Source organism: Pygoscelis adeliae, unplaced genomic scaffold (assembly GCF_000699105.1).
Source record: "Pygoscelis adeliae isolate BGI_AS28 unplaced genomic scaffold, ASM69910v1 Scaffold119, whole genome shotgun sequence".
Classification (NCBI taxonomy): Eukaryota; Metazoa; Chordata; class Aves; order Sphenisciformes; family Spheniscidae; genus Pygoscelis; species Pygoscelis adeliae.
In genome coordinates this window covers 91,103-110,605 of record NW_008825560.1, presented here as the reverse complement: position 1 = coordinate 110,605, position 19,503 = coordinate 91,103, and the positions used below count along the sequence as shown (strand labels likewise).

Below are 19,503 nucleotides of genomic sequence, written 5' to 3'. Positions count from 1 at the left end.
TCTGATTCAGTCAATTGAGTTCTTTATTTTCAACAACAACAAAAGTAATGTTATAACAGATGAAGATATTGTATCTTTGTATACTCTCTTGCCTCATTTACCTAGAATGCTGTTCTTGCAGGAAGGATTTAAAATTTGTCAGTGACATTGAGAAGGAAATGAGAATGCTTGTGGAAGCTGTAAATAAGGTCAGTATTCAGATATTCTGTATGACTTATTGTAAGAAACAATTTTGTTTAGTTTGAGGGGAGTTTGATGTTATTGAACTTTGTTAGTACTAATAGTTATGAGTTGACACTAGATCTGTTTGGGCTCCAGTAGAGTGCACATTTTAGTTATAAATAGAACAAAATTTTTAGGAGACATAGTAGTTCAGGATCACTTTGGTGATAGCCAAGCTTTGTTTAAAGATTCAACCAGTGCTAGGCTTTAATGCATCAATGGATTATCCTTAATTTTTGGATCTCCATTAATAAAGTATTAATCATCAAAGATGGTGTTTAAAGGTTCAGACTTTGAGGAGGAAAGCCTAGGTTCTTCTGATCCCTGTAGTGGAACTTGCTCACAAATTTGTGGATACCTTCCTGCATTTGCCAGTGTGTGAAGTAGTCCTCCTCCTTCTATAAGGAGACTCAGATTCAGCCACAGTTGTTTGGCAGACTCCAGTATACCTAGAGAGGCTGATACCACAGACACAATCATAGGTTTTTCAGTGAAAGCGGAATTCTGCCTTCAGGCCTATCAGGTTAGCATATTCCTGGCTTGCTGCAGCACCATGCCTGATCTGGTATATGTGATTCAAAGGACAGTGTAAACCATACTATCCTCAGTTGCCCTTAGCTCAAGAAAGAGTTAACCTTCTGTAGAAAGCATTAATTTCCTTTCCTCTACCCCATGAGGACTGTTACTTAACTTTTATTCCTTCTTTTTTTATGTATGATGTTTCTTAAACAATCTTTGTGCTTGTCCACCTGTCTAATGTGCTTGCCCATTGTTTTCCACATTGGAATGAAAGTCTAAAAGGGGGCCATCTGTGTCTAACTATGTTCAGGTCCCTCCAACCTCAGACACTTGTTAACAGATGCATAGAACAGTTATTATCACTTAAAAATAATTTGCCCAATGTTGTGTTGCCTGTGGTTATCCTATTTTACATATACGTTTATATACTGCCTTTATTATATGCACATATGTACACAAGTGTGTACAGGCATATATTTCTATATAGATGATAACTGCATATACCAATGTATATGTCTATACTAATATCAAACCAAGGTATGTAATATATATTAAAAAAAAAGGCAACCATAGGTCTTGAATTTGCAATATACAATGAATTAGTGACATCAAATATGACAGAACAAGAGAACCGGAGAGTGCAAGAGAATCTCCAGTGCTTTAGTTCTCAGCAGTAACCTATTTGTTAAATAATGATCCTACAAAACAGACAAATGGTGTCTGTTAAAGAGCATCTACATTGCAGAAGAGAATGAAAAAATGAAAACAAACCAGATGTGGCAATCTTCCCTGTCTGACCTAAAGGGAGAATTACCCAGTGGTTACTTAAGCTTTTATCATAATGAGGAGGAACCTATTAGGCCCACATGACAATTCAGTATCTCAGGGATCAGTTCTGTGCCATCCTGCCCCTCAGGCTGTTGGGAATTGCTATTCCATAACATACAAGAAGTCCCCAGAAGTCAAATTATATTTCAAAGGGGAAGAGATTTCTTTCTAAACTCCAAAGGCAAGTGACACAAGCCTTGAAGCTTGGTATACATATATTATAATGCAGATGCAGATAAGAAATCATTCTTCTTTCATGAAGTCTTCAGTAGGCAAATCCAACAGTTACCTGAGGAGTTCCATGACAATCTCAATGTTCTGTCCCTAAAAATTCTCCATTTAGTTACATATTAATTTTCACAAGGCTGTCAAATTCCTTCTTGAAATGTTTAGGTTCCTGATTATCAGTATTCTGTTTAGATGCCCATTCTAGATCTGCATTATTCACATTGCTTACAAATTTCCGTGCTTCTGCAGTAGATTGACTTGTACCCTGCTATATGAGGCTGTACTTATGTCACAGAATCCCGGAATGTTTGAGGTTGGAAGGGACCTCTGGAGGTCATCTTGTACAATGCCCCTGCTCAAGCAGGGCCATCTAGAACAAGTTGCCCAGGACCATGTCCAGATGGCTGCTGAGTATCTCCAAGGACAGAGAGGCCACAACCTCCCTGGGCAACCTGTGCCAGTACTCAGTCACCCTTCACAGTAAAAGGAGCGTTTCCTGATGTTCAGAGGGAACCTCCTGTGTTTCAGTTTGTGCCCATTGCCTCTGGTCCTGTCACTGGGCACCACTGAAAAAAGTCTGGCTCCACCTTCTTTACACCCTCCCTTCAAGTATTTATGGACATTGATAATACCACCCCAAACCTTCTCTTCTCCAGACTGAACAGTCCCAGCTCTCTCAGCCTTTCCTCAAGGGAGAGATGCTCCAGTCCCTTAAGCATCTTTGTGGCCCTTCACAGGACTCTCTCCAGTATGTCCATGTCTCTCGAGTACTGGGGAGCCTAGAACTGGACACAGTACTCCAGGCGTGGCCTCACCAGTGCTGAGCAGAGGGGAAGGAGCACCTCCCTCAGCCTGCCGGCAATACTTTGCCTAATGCAGACCAGGACACCATTGGCCTTCTTTGCTACAAGGGTACATCACTGGCTCACACCCAACCTGGTGTCCAGCAGGATCCCCAGGTCCTTTTCTGCCAAGCTGCTTTCCAGCTGGGTGGCCCCCAGCATATACTGGTGTGTGGGGTTGTTCCTCACCAGGTGCGGGACTTTGCACTTCTCCTTGCTGAACTTCATGAGGTTTCTGTCAGCCCATTTCTCTAGCCTGTCAAGCTCACGCTGGATGGCAGCATGCCCCTCTGGCCTATCAGCCACTCCTCCCAACTTTGTGTCATTGGCAAACTTGCTGAGGGTACGCTCTGCCCCATCGTGCAGATCACTAACAAAGGCGTTAAACAGGACTGGACCCAGTATGTGGTCCTCCTTCTCCTCTCCCCCCAGGGTACACTGGCCTCTAGTTACTGGCCTCCAACTAGACTTTGCGCCGCTCGTCACCACCCTTAGGGCCCGGCCATTCAGCCAGTTTTCAATCCACCTCACTGTCTGCTCATCCAGCCCCTACAGCAACAGCTTGAGGGGCTATAAGGCTCTTATGAGAGACAGTGTCAGAGACCTTACTGAAGGCCTGGCAGACACTAGCCACTGCTCTCCCCTCATCTACCAGGCACATCTGTTCATAGTAGAAGTTTATCAAGTCAGTCAAGCATGACTTCCCCTTGGTGAAGCCATGCTGACTACTCCTGAGGAGTTTCTTGTCCTTCATGTGCCTGGAAATGGGTTCCAGGATGAGCTGCTCCATGACCACCATCCCAGGGATCGAGGTGAGGCTGACCAGCCTGTAGCTCTGTGTGTTCTCTATGCCCGTCTTGAAGATAGGAGTGACAGCATGTGTGGAGGCCATGCTCTGACTTTCTTTTCCTTCAAAATGGTGCTGTGTATGGTGTAAAAGGGAACATGTCCCTTGCACTGTAAAGTTAACCTCCTCTTCTACTCAATTCTTCTTGCATACCTTCTCTTTTTATTTCTGGAAGTCTCAGAGGCTTTATTTTCTCCCTTGTAGGAGTCATGTTTCATCTTGCAACCCACAGGTATTTATGTTGTCTTGGGCATGTTTCTGTACCTGGTAAGTGTTATCAGTGTTGTTCATTCAGGCCTGCGTCCAACCTGACCAAGTCAACTCCCCCTTTTTATGTAGCCAAAGATTGGATTAATACATTTGATATGGCATTATGCAAGAAGACTGTTTTTAATTGTTGTTCTGCCATGATCCCCAAGTCCTCCTTATGCTTGAGTCTGTGTTCAGTTGTTTGTTTATCATGACTCCTAAATCCTTTCTCACTAAAGTTGTGGCTTATTTTCTTTGTTTCTAGATGTAGAGCTTTACTTAACTTGTATTAGAAGTATTTTGCATGCTAGTCTATCAAGCATTCAGGTAGCTCTGCCTGTATCAATACTATGTCTTTCATACTGATTACTGTTACTTATGCTGACACATTTCACTTTGACTTTTTTATTTTTTGCACTTGTGCCTTTGGAGACACCAACTTCAGTTTAACTGAATAAATGAGTAATAAAAAGGATTTTGATACTTACAGGTTTTAGCATTAATATGGTTCAGCTGTATCTATCATTATATGACTTTGCTTGCCTCATGAACATCTGTACCCCTAGACTCATCAATACGTACTCATGTAGCACAGCAGAGTTGTCGTTGTTGATATATGTAATTAGACAAGACAGGGAACATATCCAGCTCTGTCTGCATACGGACAGAAATTCTGATGGTTTTCTGAGCGTGGAACTGTCACCGCTTTTTTAAAGCAAGTGTTACTAGTCATCATAAATAGGTACAGAATCTGTAGAGTTTTCTTCATTCAGATGCCTGTCTATATGCTAAAAGTTTTGTAATAGGTTGGAGGTTTATTACTGTTCATTGCTAAGTACTGATTATATCCTGACAGCTTGTGATTACCCTGAAGACTTATGGAAATGATTGACCACAGTTTCTGGTCCAGTTACTATTCATAACTTAGCTATTTTACAATCTAAGAGGAGACAGATATTAACCCTCTATTTACAGGGTAGCTACAATGTACCTCTGATGTATTGCTCTGTTACATGTGGTCTTCTTTACGTTAATTTAGGTGACTGACCTTTTGTAAATCCACATTGACTACTCCCAGGGACTTTCTCCTTCATGTACCTAAAAATGGCTTCTAAAAGGACTTGCTCTATGATTTTTTTCCCCAGGCCTTGAAGTGTAGCTGATCAACCCGTAGTTCTTGGGTTGTTTTGCTGTTTTTTTTTTTAACATAGTTACAACAATTACCTTTCTCTAGTCATTGGGTTCCTACCCCATTCTGTACAATCTTTCAGAGATGACAGAGAGTGGGACATTGTCCTGGTCTTTCAGTGCCCTTAAATGCACTAGCTGCAGTCCCAGGAATTTGTATAGGTTGGGATTTCTCTAGAAATCCCTGACTCAAACTTACTCTACTACTGATAGTTTGTCTTCCCCTTGAACCCTGTCTGTAGACCCAAAGACCTAGAAGACTTTGTTGGTAACAACCAAGGCAAAAGCTGAAGCAGTGTCTTGAGTCCCTGAAGCAGACTGAAGCACTGAGTGTCTCATCCTCATTTGCATTTGCTGTTACAAAGTCACCCAACCCATTAGGACAGGGCTCATAGGGCTGTGCTTTTTTGTTTGTTCTTATAACTGTTTATATAGCAATCAGTGTCGAATCAAGCATTATTAGTCTTTGTTAACTGAAATTAAAACTACAATTTTGTTTTTATTTAATAAAAAGTCTATTGATGCCATTACATGGCAGATTTTGCAGATAAATAGCTTCTTTAGTAGAGGGAAGTGATAAATAAATCTGACACCTTAGTAGCTATCTGCAGTATGTGCATTGCAAAGCCAGTCTGAAAAATAAAATTAGATCACATTCAAAATAGGCAGATCATTCTGAAAAATAAAAATTCAGAAAAAATCATTTTATACTGCTTCTTTGGGATGTAAGTAGAATGGATACATTCAGGATTTGTATTTCAAACTTGAGACGTGTGTGTGTGTATACTTTGAGGTGATGGAAACAACAGAGAATACGTAATGTAATTTTTGGAAAATAAATGGACATTTTTAGATGAGTTTTCTGTCAATACTGAGGTATTAGCAATTTGTGGTACTGATTTTGTCATAGTGGCAAAATTTTAGAGGTAGAAGCACTTTCTTCTTTTCTTTTTTTCTTCCTCCTGGCCTCCCTGAAGGAAAACTTTACCTTTTTTTTTTTCTTTTTTTTAAACCTTTTCTCCTGAATTCAGGGCAAGCATACAAAGAAGAGCCATTGTTACCCACCAATGAACAGAGATCACCGCAGAATCATCCATGAATTAGCTCAGGTTTATGGCATTGAAAGTGTGAGCTATGACAACGAACCAAAGCGTAATGTTGTTATCACTGCAGTGAAGTACGTAATTCATTATTGTTTTCAAATCTATTAACTGTAGTTTAAATAATTGAATGTTTTTATCACTTACTCGAATGAGTTTATTTACAATGCAATTTGCAACATGCAGTAACTTCCAGTAGAAATTTTTTTAAAGACGTTTTTAAATTCATAATTTCATAGGCTTCTATTTCCACTAGTCAAGTAAATCTGCAGAGAAGAAAACCCAATTAGAAATAAGCTAAGAAAATACTTTGCAAGGCTGTTTTCTGTTCATCTGAGCAGTAACTCTTTGTCTTTTTGCCATCAACTAAATTTGATAGAGGTATGAAAGATAACAAATGTCGTAAAATTTTATGAAAATTAATTGCTGGTTGAGAAGTTGTACCTAAATTTGCACCTTCTTTGAAAAAATCTGGTATTGGAACTTATTTGTTCTCCACCTGTCTGAACCTGCCACAGAGTATACTCCCTCTTTAGTTAATGGACAAAGAGGGAGCTGGAATTAGGACAAATTGAAGAAATTTGTAAGCAAAACTGGAAATATTTGGAGAAGACCCACAGATGGCAGTTCATACTAGAGAAGGAAATGAAGGGAGTATAGCTGGGGGAGAAGCAAGGTGATTGCACTGGAGACATAGTATGGGAAGGCTTCCCAAATGAGATATCGAGGCTTCCTTGGTTCTGCTGCTCACTGAGCAGCATATTTAGTTTAGCACTATCAAATTGTGGTTCTTCAATAACCAGTTGTTTTTAACTGTAGATATTGACTGTAGTTATTAAAAACCCAAACAACAACAACCAACAAAAAAACACGAAAAAACCTGTCACTGTCCGTGCTACTAGAGTGCCATGAGCTGCTCCTGAGCCTGTTCATGGGTTGGTAGCTTAGCTACAATCTTGATTTCTTCCAAGAGAGATGGAACACCAATTTGATACCCCTTTCTGTTTCCATGAAACAGTTTAAGATACTCTTTCTTTTGTTTCTAGTAAAGGAAGGTGAGAAAAGAGATCACATTTGAAAAAGCTTATGTAAGAAAAAGAAATAGATGGGGGGGCGGGATGAGAAATTAGTGAAGAGGATAAAGTGTCAGAGAAAGGACCAGGACAAATGACTATGCTTTAAAAACAAAGACGTATCCTGCAACTTGAGAATGGGAGGCCTTCCTCTGTGGTTTTAGGAGAGATTGCACACTTGCTCCTTCCCTTGTGTTGTTCAGGGAACAGTGTACCATGCAGAATGCACATGCTGCTATTTCACTTCTGCCCCTCTTACAGACACAGAGTGGTCTACTAAAAATATACTTCTGCTGCATAGCAATGTTTCTTATTTCGGTGGATTCATCCAAAGCTTCTTGTCATTGTCTTTTTATTTGTCACTTCTTCAAGACATAAAAAACATGGAAGCCTCAGGCAAGTGATAGCTCAAGTTCCAGGATGATATTTTTGAGTATTTCACAACAGCTTCTTCAAGTCCAGGGGCTAGTAGTCACCAGAAAGTCCAAGTGGTTTGATTCATTTTGTTTCATTCTGCTCTCAGCATTCCCCACGTATTTCTATTAGCGCTCCTCCAAGTATAGATAATTCAAAATGATGCTAGGCAAAGAGACCATTCTTCCTCTTCACACTCCCCATTGTGTCACTGAAATGGTAACATCACCATACAGGATACAGGTTGGTCAGAGGAGTGGGAAAGTCTCCTTGGTGCTAAGAAAGTTTCCTCCAACCAGACTTCTTCCTCTTCCGGATATGTAGGAGCAAACTCCACAAATCTGCTTTGCCCTCAGCCCCTGCCCCATCATCATTCCACCACATCAGTAAGAATTGGTCATATTAGCTGCATTAGAATCACTTATGTACAGCATTGCCAATGTCTAACCACACAGAGAGTATTCCCAGTATTGACTGTCAAGGTTGATCTGAATTACAGTTCTGGTGTTTTGAAGTATAAGACCCCAAGTGAATCCTTGCAAGTGCCCTTCTCCATCTTTTGAGCAGTTGCAATACCAGATTCCTTTTGAACCAGGTTCAAAGGTAATGTCCAGACTGGTATGATGAAAAGGGGAAGGCTTTCCTCTCCAAGTTGACACATGTGCTTCGCTGTACCTGTCAGTGGTTTCTTGAAGTCTTTTATTCGTATGAATTTCCCTCCTCTTATGAATAACTCTGGATGCCAGAGCCTGTTAAGGAGTGTCTGCTTGTTGTTATGTAGTGACCAATGTTCATGCAGCTTTTATGGACTTGAGACATCCTGGAAATGTTTTTGAGGACAGTCATCCCTGTAAGACCCATCCTTTTCCTGTTCCTTCCAGGAAGAACAATAGGATCAGTCTCTCCTCACGAACAAGGGGGCTTTTCAGGAAGGTGACAGGGTCCCTGCACATTGTTCTCACTGAGAAAACCACATCCTGCCACAGTCTCATCAATGTGTTCTCTATTACTCTTCTTCACGCAGGATTTTGTTTCCTTTCAATTAGGTCAGTCTGGAGACAGTTCAGGAGTGGTTACTTAGCTGCAGGCTACACAAGACCAGCAGGAACAAAGACCTAAAGAAATTAAAACCCCTGTAACTACATGAAACACCCTTATCAGATCATGGCAGTTGTATCACAGAAGGCAAAAGCTGTACATCCCAATGGCAGGGTTGAAAGGAAATTACATGCTCTGAGGAAACAGAATTACTCTTTGGCTTCTTTTAAGTTTTTCTGGACACATTTCAGCACTTGATCTCCAGGTACAAGTTCATTTTACTTAATAAGTTAACTGTCTCTGCAGCCTTTCTGGTATCTGGAATAACTTCTAATTTGACAGAAGTTCTGATGACTTCCTGAAGGTACTCTATTGCTTTAAGGACTTTTATTCTACCCTTCATTCTGCAGGAATTTTCTCCTCTGCCATAAGGAAAAAAGCTAACTTTCTCCCCACCCCCTTTGCAATCACAGAGGCCTTTTCCAATGACTGTATCTCAACACCTCTAACCTCTTAAGGCTTTTTGAGCAATTTAAGCACAAATAATGCTACAGGTCACCAGCCAAGGTGGTTTTAACAGCAGTCCTGCTCCAGAAAAGAGCTACATCTCTTTCTCACTATTTTTCCTTCAATCTTGACGTCATTTGCCCTGAGAATAGTATGTGTTGCCTCTTGACAGCTATGTGAAGTCTAGACAATTAGGAGATTGTTTGAGAGCCACTTGCTTCATTATTCCACCCAAGCTGTAGCAGCTTTTGGAGACACTTCTCACAAAAACCTGCTCTGTCTGAAAGCTGATGGATCATTATTGCAAGGCTACACAGAGTCAGTTCTGGACAGATTAGTGGGCAAAGAATTTTGTAGTAGTTCATACCGAAACAGATCAATGCTGATACATCCTGGCGTTATAAAAATTGAACTTCCAGTCTTTATGGAGAAGATAAGTTTGAGTCCTGATTTCCACAGTTCAGTTTTATACAACAAGCCATCCTGTCAGCACTACCAGTGTCGTATAGTCAGCAGATAGTTATTTATGTTCTCCTTGCTTTTCCCTGGCGTGCTGCCAAAACTTTGTCATCTCATCTTTGTTGCTTGGGGCAGGCAGTTGTCTTTTTTTCCTTACTTTGAGAGTAAGTTAATAGAATGAAGAATGGCAACTTTCATATCAAAATGTCCAAAGTACTTGCAGAGCCTTTTGCTTCCATCTCCACAGTTCTATTACAACTGATGGTAGATAACCATGATTTACATTAGCAGGAAGGGAGGGTCTGCTTTCTTTCTCTTTCTGGCAATTAGTCAAGGGTTTTTTTCCATTGTACACCTGTTTAGTTGAATTCAGTTGTTTGGTTTTCTTCCAGATGATCTGAATATGATTGGCTGTTTCAGGTTTGGTGGTTGTTGTTTTTTTTAAACCAATGAATAGAAATATTCACAGAATTTTGGGGAGATTAGAGTCAGTCTAGTGTTGTCCTGTGTGTCACCAAGGTATACAGGAAGTGGTGTACATTTTGCTTAAGTGTTCATTGATAGATTTTCGTCTCTAAAGCCTCTGTGGTTTCATGGCTGGACAGTCTGCTGTGTATCTCTTCTGCTTTTTTTTGGAGGGACACTAAACCTTGTCAAAGCAAAAACAGGGCTAGGCCTTGATGTGATCAAACCAAATTTGGTTCCAGGATCTCCTGTAACTGTCCACAAGACTTTGATCCCTCCTCATTTTTAAAAGTTTGATACGTTAACCCTCTACATCCTGGGAACATTTCACTTCAGAGCAGAGCTGCTGTATTTACTTTCTTGGAATGCAAGAATATTCTCTTTTCTAATAAGATTTTTTTTTTTTTTTGCTAATTGTAGAAATAAGTGCACGTGTTCTGTTTTCCTGCATTCCAGAACTCTCATTTATTTTCTTTTTTTTACTACACAAGCAAGATTTAGCCTGACATTTTAGAGTAAAGACAGACACCTTACTTTACTTTGTGAAGGGCTTTCTAGCCTTCCTTTTTTTTTTTGCCTATTTACCTCCGGTCAATTGGGTTTTCATGTTTTTGCACACCATGGTTTATAAAAAGGAAAGAAGACAACAAAATATTCTCCCATCTACCTTTGTCCTCTTTTAGTCTTTTCAGGTAAAGCTCTACAGTTGAGAGGTAACTGAAATGATAGTGGGAGCATTTGGCTTTATATGCCAGGCCTGGAGCTAAAGGAGTTTTAACCCATTTTATAGAAGAGGGGAAAATTAGCTGTTCTCAACTGATAGGACACTAATGTACTTGCTGTTAGAATGTACATGTAAACATAATATAATCTTGAAAAAATCATGGTCAGTGGCAAGTAACTTTTTTTTTCAAATAATGAACACTTTCAGTGTTGGGGAGATGGGGACACTTTTTGAGTTGGTGACCTATGTTTGCAAGATTTTGCAGTTCATTTGAACAGACTGTCAGTACTCAGTTTAAAACAGTACTGAAATGGAGTCAGGGTCATCACTTCATATTTTAGTGGACTTCTGACTTACCTTGAGAATGTTGTGGAGTTTTTCATCTGTGATGCCACATCATCACAGGAATTGGCCTTTATATTTTCAGAACTGATAGAAACAAGACATGATGAAAATAAGACAAATATGGAAATAAGACAAATTTTTTTTAAGCTCTGAAATAGAACTAGTGCTCATCTGTGTACTGATGTGAGACTTCAGCTGCTTAGAGCCCTGAGAGAGTTGGGGAAAAAATATGAATTACGAGTATGTGACAAAGCATGGAACTCTTAACACGTGCACATTTCTGGAATTGTAACAATACACAAGCCATTGTTTTGCAGCATTTTTTGCTATTCAAAATGTAATTTTCAAAGGAGCAAGATGAACTTGAAAGTAGGAATTTAATGTCATTAGTAAACACAGAGAATCTCATGGTCTAGAGGACTCTGCTCTGGGAGGAGCTTATTTAAAAATTCATGAATAAATAAACAAGGAGGAAACATTATTTAGTGATTGACATAGAATCATAGAATTATTTAGGTTGGAAAAGACCCTTAAGATCATCAAGTCCAACCGTTAACCTAATACTGCCAAGTCCACCACTAAACCATGTCCCTAAGCACCACATCTACAAGTCTTTTAAATACCTGCAGGGATGATGACCCCACCACTTCCCTGGGCAGCCTGTTCCAATGCTTAACCACTCTTTCAGTGAAGAAATTTTTCCTAATATCCAGTATAAACCATTCAGATAAAAATAGGAAAGCAATCCAGCTTAGTGTATCAGAAGTAGTTTGGTCTTAAAACATCAGTAGCATGGGTTTAGAGGAAAGTGCAAGAACGGTAAGAAATTGACCTTGACAAGGTTTAAGAATTTTAATGTATTCAGCTTATTTCCCCCCCAGAAAAGATGAAAAAGAAACTGTGAATGAAAAGATGCTGATAGTGGAAGGTTTTTCAGTCTTGCAGTTAAGTCATAACAGTGAATGGAAGTTGAAATAAGCAAGCTCACTCTTGAATTATTTGGATTTTTTTTTTTTATTAGATGCCTTTCTGGAACAATCTTTCTAGGTTTTTTTCTGGGTTGTTCGGTTGGTTGGTTGGGGTTTTTTTTTATATCCTTCCTCTTTCTCCAGCCAGTGCAGCCTTTGGGCATGGACTGCCATACTGAAGTTGAGCGTGATTCACAGCCAATATATGCCTAAAGCATATAAATATACATGCTAAAGTACACTGTCCTCCTATATTGGAGAAAATACTGCCCTGCACCACAGCCACAGGGTGGCTCCTGCATTGCAGCTGGGACAAGCACAAGTGGGATGCTTCACTGTGTGGTTGTGATCACATAATGGATTGTAACTAGTGTGGAGGGCAAGAAGAGCCTAATGCATAATGTTATTTTTCTGATGTCATTCACCTGGGCTAGCTGACAAGGAAGATGCAGTGTTGATGCATTGTTCCTGGAATAATGCTGCTTAGCAGGGCTGCTCTGAGTGCAGAGTGATAAACAAGTTTAATGTGACTTAACTGCCAGAGTTCAAGAACATGTTTCCAAAACATTAGATAACATGTTCTGAAGATGCAGTGAACTGTGTTCACATGATGCCGAGTTAAGCTATTAAGTTGTTGCTTCTGATCTTATATTTGTTCTGTGAAAGAACAGATATATGTTGCCCTAGAATGCAAGTATTGCATTTTTGGTATTTTAACAGTTGATCATGTTGTGCACTTCATAGTAGAAAGGAGTTGTGCACTTCACATGCAGAAAGGAAGGAGTCTGGGTACCAACACTCAAATCTAGGAAACCGCTTCTGCATCTTTTATAGACAGCAATCAAAAGACATTTAGAATACTGGAAATCTTGTTCTTGATAATGAAAATGGAATTTGCACACTGTTGGTCTCTGTGGTTGGAAAATTAAATATTTGAATAGATGGTTTGAGTATACAAGTATGAACTCTGACACCAGAACTGCTACTTACAAATGTAACTCTTTTGCTCTAACTTCTTAATGAATATAAATTCCTATTGAATTGAATAACCTTTCTTTTATTTCTCTAGAGGGAAATCGGTTTGTCCAAGCAATACCTTAACTTCTGTGCTAGATAAAGAAATGCAGAGCAGGGCTCCACCTCCTATTCCTCATTACAAACAAACAGATAAGTAAGGAATTCATTTTTGAAACGGTATTCTTCAATTTTGTGCTGAGTTACCTGAGGATAGTGTTCCTGAGCTTCAACTTCATACTCCCTGTTTCTTTGTTTTCCCAACCCACACACAGCTTTGGAGCTTGCAGTCTGCACTAAGATTTTCTTTCCATAGAAGTAAACCTGAAATGAAGTGCTAAGAAGAATGTAGGATTGACTGTGTGGTATAGGAGTAGTAGTAATATAACAAACATTGTGGACTTTATTTTTTTAATAAAGATTAGATAGTTGGGAAGAGATGGCTGTTCTGGAGTTTTTGGGATGTTTTTTACCTTTAACTGTTCTGTGTAAAACGTAATGTCTTACTGGCATAAAATGATTTATTTGGACAGGTAGTAAATGTATTTTTCTTGTGTAGATATGACTATACAGTTGGCTAAAGGTGAACTACCATTTTTCTCAGATAGTGAAAACTACTGAAGGTGGGATGTATAAGGCTTCTTGGTAAATAGTCTAATAGAACAGTCTTTACTTTATATGACCTGCCAGATTCAGGTACCTGTAGTCATCTCATAGTTACGAATTTTTTTAATGGATGGCTTGTTCTTTGTTCAGGTTTACCTTTCAGAACTTTTTTCCCCAAAGTTATTTCCAAATTAGCATTTGAAATCATGTTCTATGAAGTACCATTTTCAGAAAGGACAACTTAATTTTGCAGTAACTATTGCAGTAGCTATTGGGTGTTTAAAGGGCTGTTGGAATACAAAATAGGCTGTTAGGAGAAAATTTAAATTGTTTCAGAACTAAGCATCTGGAGTAAAACACGTCTAAAATGACTGCTTATGGTCTAACTCAATGTGAATTTTAAAAAGTTTGCTGTTACTTATTTCCACTTACTTCTGTGGGATTCCTTTCTTCAGTGACCCTAATGAAAGGGGCTTATGTGGCAAAATTAAATTTTAAAAAGGGCTTTAGCAATTTATTTTTAATTACTAGAAGTTAAATTTCTTTAGAAGTGCTTAATTCTACAAAATATTCTGGAAGATCCCATACTGTCCTAAGGAAAAAATCTTTACAGTGTTTGGATTTGGTATTACCACATACTTTTTGTTACTCTTGCTTTTAAAAGTGGGCAGATTTGATCATCAACTCGCTTCAACAGTATTTCTTTTGTTCATTCTTTTAAAAAGGCATGTTGAACATTTAGTCTTTGGTATCGTTTTTGTAATAAATATTACCAGTAAATGGTATTTTCTGGTAAAAACCCAAAACGAATTGTATCAATTTGGCCACACATTAGTGTACATTAATTCAATAAAGTATATGCTTTTTCCAAAAATCAGTTAACAAAGGCTTTCTGGAGCATTAAGGTACTTCCATTAAAACATAATTTAGAAATGCATGCCACTTACCAATGCAGTGTGCGTGTGCACACTGAGACATTATGGGAGTGTGATTTCAGTTTACTTTGTTTCTTGTTTTTCATGCGGGTGAGTAACATCTAATATTCTTATAATTTCAGGAGTAGTGGGAACAGTGGTTTATCCAAACCATTAAAAGAAGAGCCGGTAATTGACTACTTTGATGTCCAGGACTGAAGTGATTGATGTAGAATTATGATACAGAAGCTTAGAGGTGAAGATACTAAGTTATTGTGTGAGGCGCTTTTTGGTTATCTGTCAAATGATCAGTTGTTCAGCATAGTCATGATTTAACATCTAAAGTTACATTGATTGTGATACTTTAAAAAGTTATGCATTTTTACAGTTTACGTAACTGCATAATACCTAACAGTAGTATAGCTTTTTAAACTTGGGTTTGGTGCAATTTTTTTATCTAATGTGCTGTCAGAATGATGTAGATTTCCATTGATGCCTTTAAAGTGAGAGAACTGGTAATCAAATATATTTTTGGAGGTAGTAAGAACAATGATAAATCTCAAAGATTTATTTTGACGTATCTCACACAACTTAAAATGGACCAGAAATAATCTGTGTTAAAAACACTGCTGGGAATACTCTTAAAGCGTTTTCATATTTTATTAATTCACTTTTGTGTTGATGTGGTAAATTTGGGAATTTGAGTTACTCTTCTGCATGGAAGGAAATATAAAATTTAATCTAAGTACGAATGTATACACTAAATGCCCATTAAAAGCACAGAATTCCTTTGGTATCTGAAGAACCAGGGTTTGGGGAAGGTGGGGAATTAAGACTTATTTTGCTTACCCAAACCCCCAAAAAACCAACTACCCCCAAAAAACCAAGACAAGAAAATTATTAATCCTTTCTTACTCAAGACCTTGAACAAAATCAGACTTTATATATTATTTTGATGTTCTATTTGGTTTAATTTGTATTTGGATATATTAGCTTGATGGTCTTCTAGGGGGGTCTTTTTGCATGGTTTTATTGGGGGTTTATAATCTTTTTCTGTGCTGTGTAAGCTTAACGTGAATGTGTGAAGTTTGGTTTAGGTATGTTATGAATTTGGAATAATATTTGTAAAATTTATAAGACCATCTGTCTAAACTGTTCGGCAATGGAAGACCTTTGTTTTATGGGAAATGCCATAAACAAAATGGGATGGTGTGAAACAGTGAAGGACACCAAAGTGGTCTCATAGATGGTGAATTGTTTCCAGATGATGAATTAAGGTAGGTGAGTAGCTCTCTGGGAGAGGAGATTGTAGGTCTGATCAGAAGAGGTGACACAGCTCTGAATTTGAGTAATACCTGTTCACTTGAGGAGAACGTTTTTTGAACTAATAATTTTAGTAACTCTGACACTGATGCGCTCCGTTTCTTGTTCCTTGTGGCTGGCTACACGTAGCGCTAAAGGTGAGTCCCCTGTACAGCATCAGAGGCTGCTGCTAAAAGGGGCTTAGCATAATGAAGAAACAGATCTAGCAGAAGACTTGTCATCTGTTGTTGATTTTTTTTTTTTCCAGCCAGCTCATTGTGGTGTAGTATGAGATTTGTTGCCAAGAAAATGGAAGGCAGTTACCCATGCTTAGATTCACTTACAGTTATCGCACAACCCTGAGCCTTAACTGTGAAGCATTCTGTGGCTACATTTCATCTTGAACAGCTTGTGAAACATGAAAGAATGAGCAGCAAACTCACAGACCATATCTGTCCCCCAAAATGTTTTGAAAATTAGAATGCATGCTGTTATTGCCTATTTTTGTAGGAGCTTATTATTTCACATTAAAAGAATATGCAGTCTTACATGTTTCTAAACATTTGAAATGCATATGCTTCAGGTAAAACAGTTACCAGAAGGATTCTCAAACCTCAAGAATATTCAGGCTTTTAATTTGCATGTAGTGATTTAAATTGGTTTTAGCTTTTTTGTCTAATGTTGTGTGAACAGAAATGAAAAATAAATTAACATAGCTTATATTGCCCTTAATTTCTTAAGCAAATTAATGTTTGTTTCTACAAGGTGTACTGCTTTGCTAAGTTCAGCTGAAGAAGTAAGTTGCTTGGCATCTTTCCAGGAATGTATTTCTTCAATCACTTCATTGTGAGGAGTGTATCTATTCCAGTGCTTGCTCAAGTGCCAGCTCAGTGTGGCCAGACAAAGGCTAATTCTGGTTTTGAAATTCAGAGCTATGTTAATATAGCACTGTTTTCAAGCTAGTAACACCTGTTAGGGAGAATGTACATAGTTATACTGCAAAGGTAGGTTCTGGACAGGAGCAGGCACCCACATCCGGTGAGCTGAGAGTATAAAGTTAGATGCATGTACACTGGAGCACACACAGTTGGTATACCATAGGTAGACCTAACATTACAGAAAACCAAAGTGATTTAGTTGATAATAAATAGAATAAAGCTGAAGCCTATTAACTTTTCACACAGTTTCACATGAATATAGCTAAAACTTCACATTTGCACCTCTGATTTTAAATTTAAAACTTAAAAGGTTTTACTAGCACTATATTTAGCTCTGCTCTTCAAAATTTTTATCAGATTATGGCTTTAATATAAAAATGTGAACCTTGGTGAGATGCACTTCAGCAGTCAAGTATTCTGCCACTGCTTTTAATAAGAAAACCCAGGTAATCTTCAGCTTCTGAAGATGAGACTAATAATTATTACTGAATCTGTTCATACTGAGAAGTCATAATTCTCATCACTAAACCCCTTAACTACATGAATGTTAAAATATTTTTATAGATCTGTATCTTGCACATCTCTCAGTCATGGCTGTTGGAGCATATCTGTAGTTATGAAGAAAGTCACATGTACAGAAACATTTATTTTGAAATGCATTTTAATGACTTGGTTAAAAACATGATACCATACATTTACCCAGGAAAGTAATAGCAAAAACAAATTATTGATGTCTTTCTTCCCAGAACATAGTTACATAGCCTTAAGAAGGAACTCGGCAAAGTTTAACAGTGGTGCTCTCCTCTCTGTTCTGGTTTGCTTTTGCTGCAATGTATCTGTGACTTTCATATGGAATAGTACTAAAGGCTGTAGTTTTGATATCTGTGATAATTCACCTTCATATTGCACGTGTGCCTCATGGAAATATTTTTCAAATAGCTATTTTGTAAATCTGAGCTGGCCTTTACACCTTTTATCTAATAGAAAAATGAGTGGATAAAAGAAATCTCTGCATTAGTGAAGTCAGTGGCAAAAATCCTATTGACATCACTGGAACCAAGACTTAAGCTTCAATATACTAATCATTTTCCACAGCCCTAAGAATAATATGAAAAAAGTACTCTGCAATAAGCATCTTTTGAAATAAATTATGTGATGTCAGTTGGAATTCATGCAACTTCATGAAGTGCTTTTAAAGTTGTGTATGAAATAGGCAGATACTTTGGCATTTGGGCTGTGCTATTACTTATCTATATTGTTTAACATGTTTAAAGTGCTCTGAATATTCAGTGCTTGGGTTTAACCTAAAATTGTGTAAGATGCGTAAGTAGACTTCAATACCACTGTTTCTGTGGCAGTTTTGTACAGTATCTGCTGCATAATGAAATGAGCAAAGTAAAATTGTTCTAAAACACTTAAGAATAAGTTATTTGTTGAAAGTTTTATATTTGACTTGATTTTTTTTCAAGTTACTAGTATAAAATTACTTCCTTTATAAACCTGAAATAAATCTAAGTTGAAAGTTCAGTGCTTTGGAATTGTTTGCAAGCTTTGTCTTGGTATTCCAAAGTTGGAAGACTGAGATATCACAGAGAAACAATAAAGATTTAAATGGAAGTCTGGGGAGTCCTTTTCCTCAAATTTTGAAATATGAGGTGTGATTTCCTGCATTTGAAGTGATTTTAAACGAATGCTGTAAGGAGAATGAAGCAAGTAAAGAGGGACTCCCCAGGAAATGGAGAGTAAGGATTATCTGCTACCTTCTTGGGATTCAGAAGAAGGGAGAGATTATTATCTGAATAGAAATGTACATTTTGGTTATCTGAAAAAACCTTTACTATGTCAGCGTAAATGCTACTTGGCAATAAAATGTATGATTCTAACTCATTGTCCCTTCATTGTTGTTTGCCCACCGTTCAATTGTGATGGTGGCTGTAAAGAAGAGTGGTATGGGTTGGGGGGAGAAGTGAGGACTAATGTCCCTTAAAAGTCCTTATGGGCATTAGATTTAACAAGTACTGGATGACAAATGTTATGGGAGCAGGGTGGTGAAAACTTTGCCAACACAGTTCAGTAGATGGCAGGGAGACTCAAAAAGCAAACAGTCTGAAAATCAGAAGTTTGAAATTATTTGAACTGCTCCCTCCTCAAACTTTAATAATACCAAGTAATGCATCTCCAATGGCAAAAGCTACAGAAATGAAGAATAGCAGCAAAAAAATTTCAGTGGCCTGACCTGATACTTCAGATGGAGTGCAAGATGGCTCAAAGAAATTCAAGAAATGATCTGAGCTTGAAGAGTTCTTGAAAGACAGCTGAAAACCTTTTGTCTTACTACCTCAACTGCCAGTAAGTTTGGACTTTCTTTTCAGGATATTTTGGAGGATGAAGATGGCATGTTGCAGGTATATAAGCACTGCAAAACAGATCTTAATTGGAAATCTCTGCCTGAAAAAAAAACTTGCACTTCAGTTCAGGACTGACATTGACTAGAAGGTGACCAAACATCATCGTTATCAGTGTGTGTAAATGGCAGCAGAAGAGACGAATTTTGCTTTCTGTTCACTTATCTTGTCTATGTTTGGAAATAAGTCATTCAAGTCATGACATGGTCACAACAGTCCCCTATAGGTTAAAAAAAATGCTTAGATACTACTGTTCAAATAATGATGAGTTTTGAGTATTTCAGACTTCGTAGGTGCTGAAGTCCCAG

At 38.2% G+C, this 19,503-nt stretch overlaps 1 protein-coding gene across 1 annotated transcript in view; it reads left to right on the top strand.

Annotated features, from left to right (window-relative positions):
- The window catches only part of NFX1 (nuclear transcription factor, X-box binding 1), a 67,101-nt gene extending 48,429 nt beyond the window's left edge, over positions 1-18,672 (top strand). The window contains exons 21-24 of the mRNA XM_009332360.1: positions 122-188; positions 5,955-6,100; positions 13,086-13,187; positions 14,694-18,672. Coding sequence (XP_009330635.1) covers positions 122-188; positions 5,955-6,100; positions 13,086-13,187; positions 14,694-14,769 — 391 coding nt within the window. The 3' untranslated portion in view covers positions 14,770-18,672. The remainder of the gene's footprint in view (positions 1-121; positions 189-5,954; positions 6,101-13,085; positions 13,188-14,693) is intronic.
- Positions 18,673-19,503: the final 831 nt, after the last annotated feature.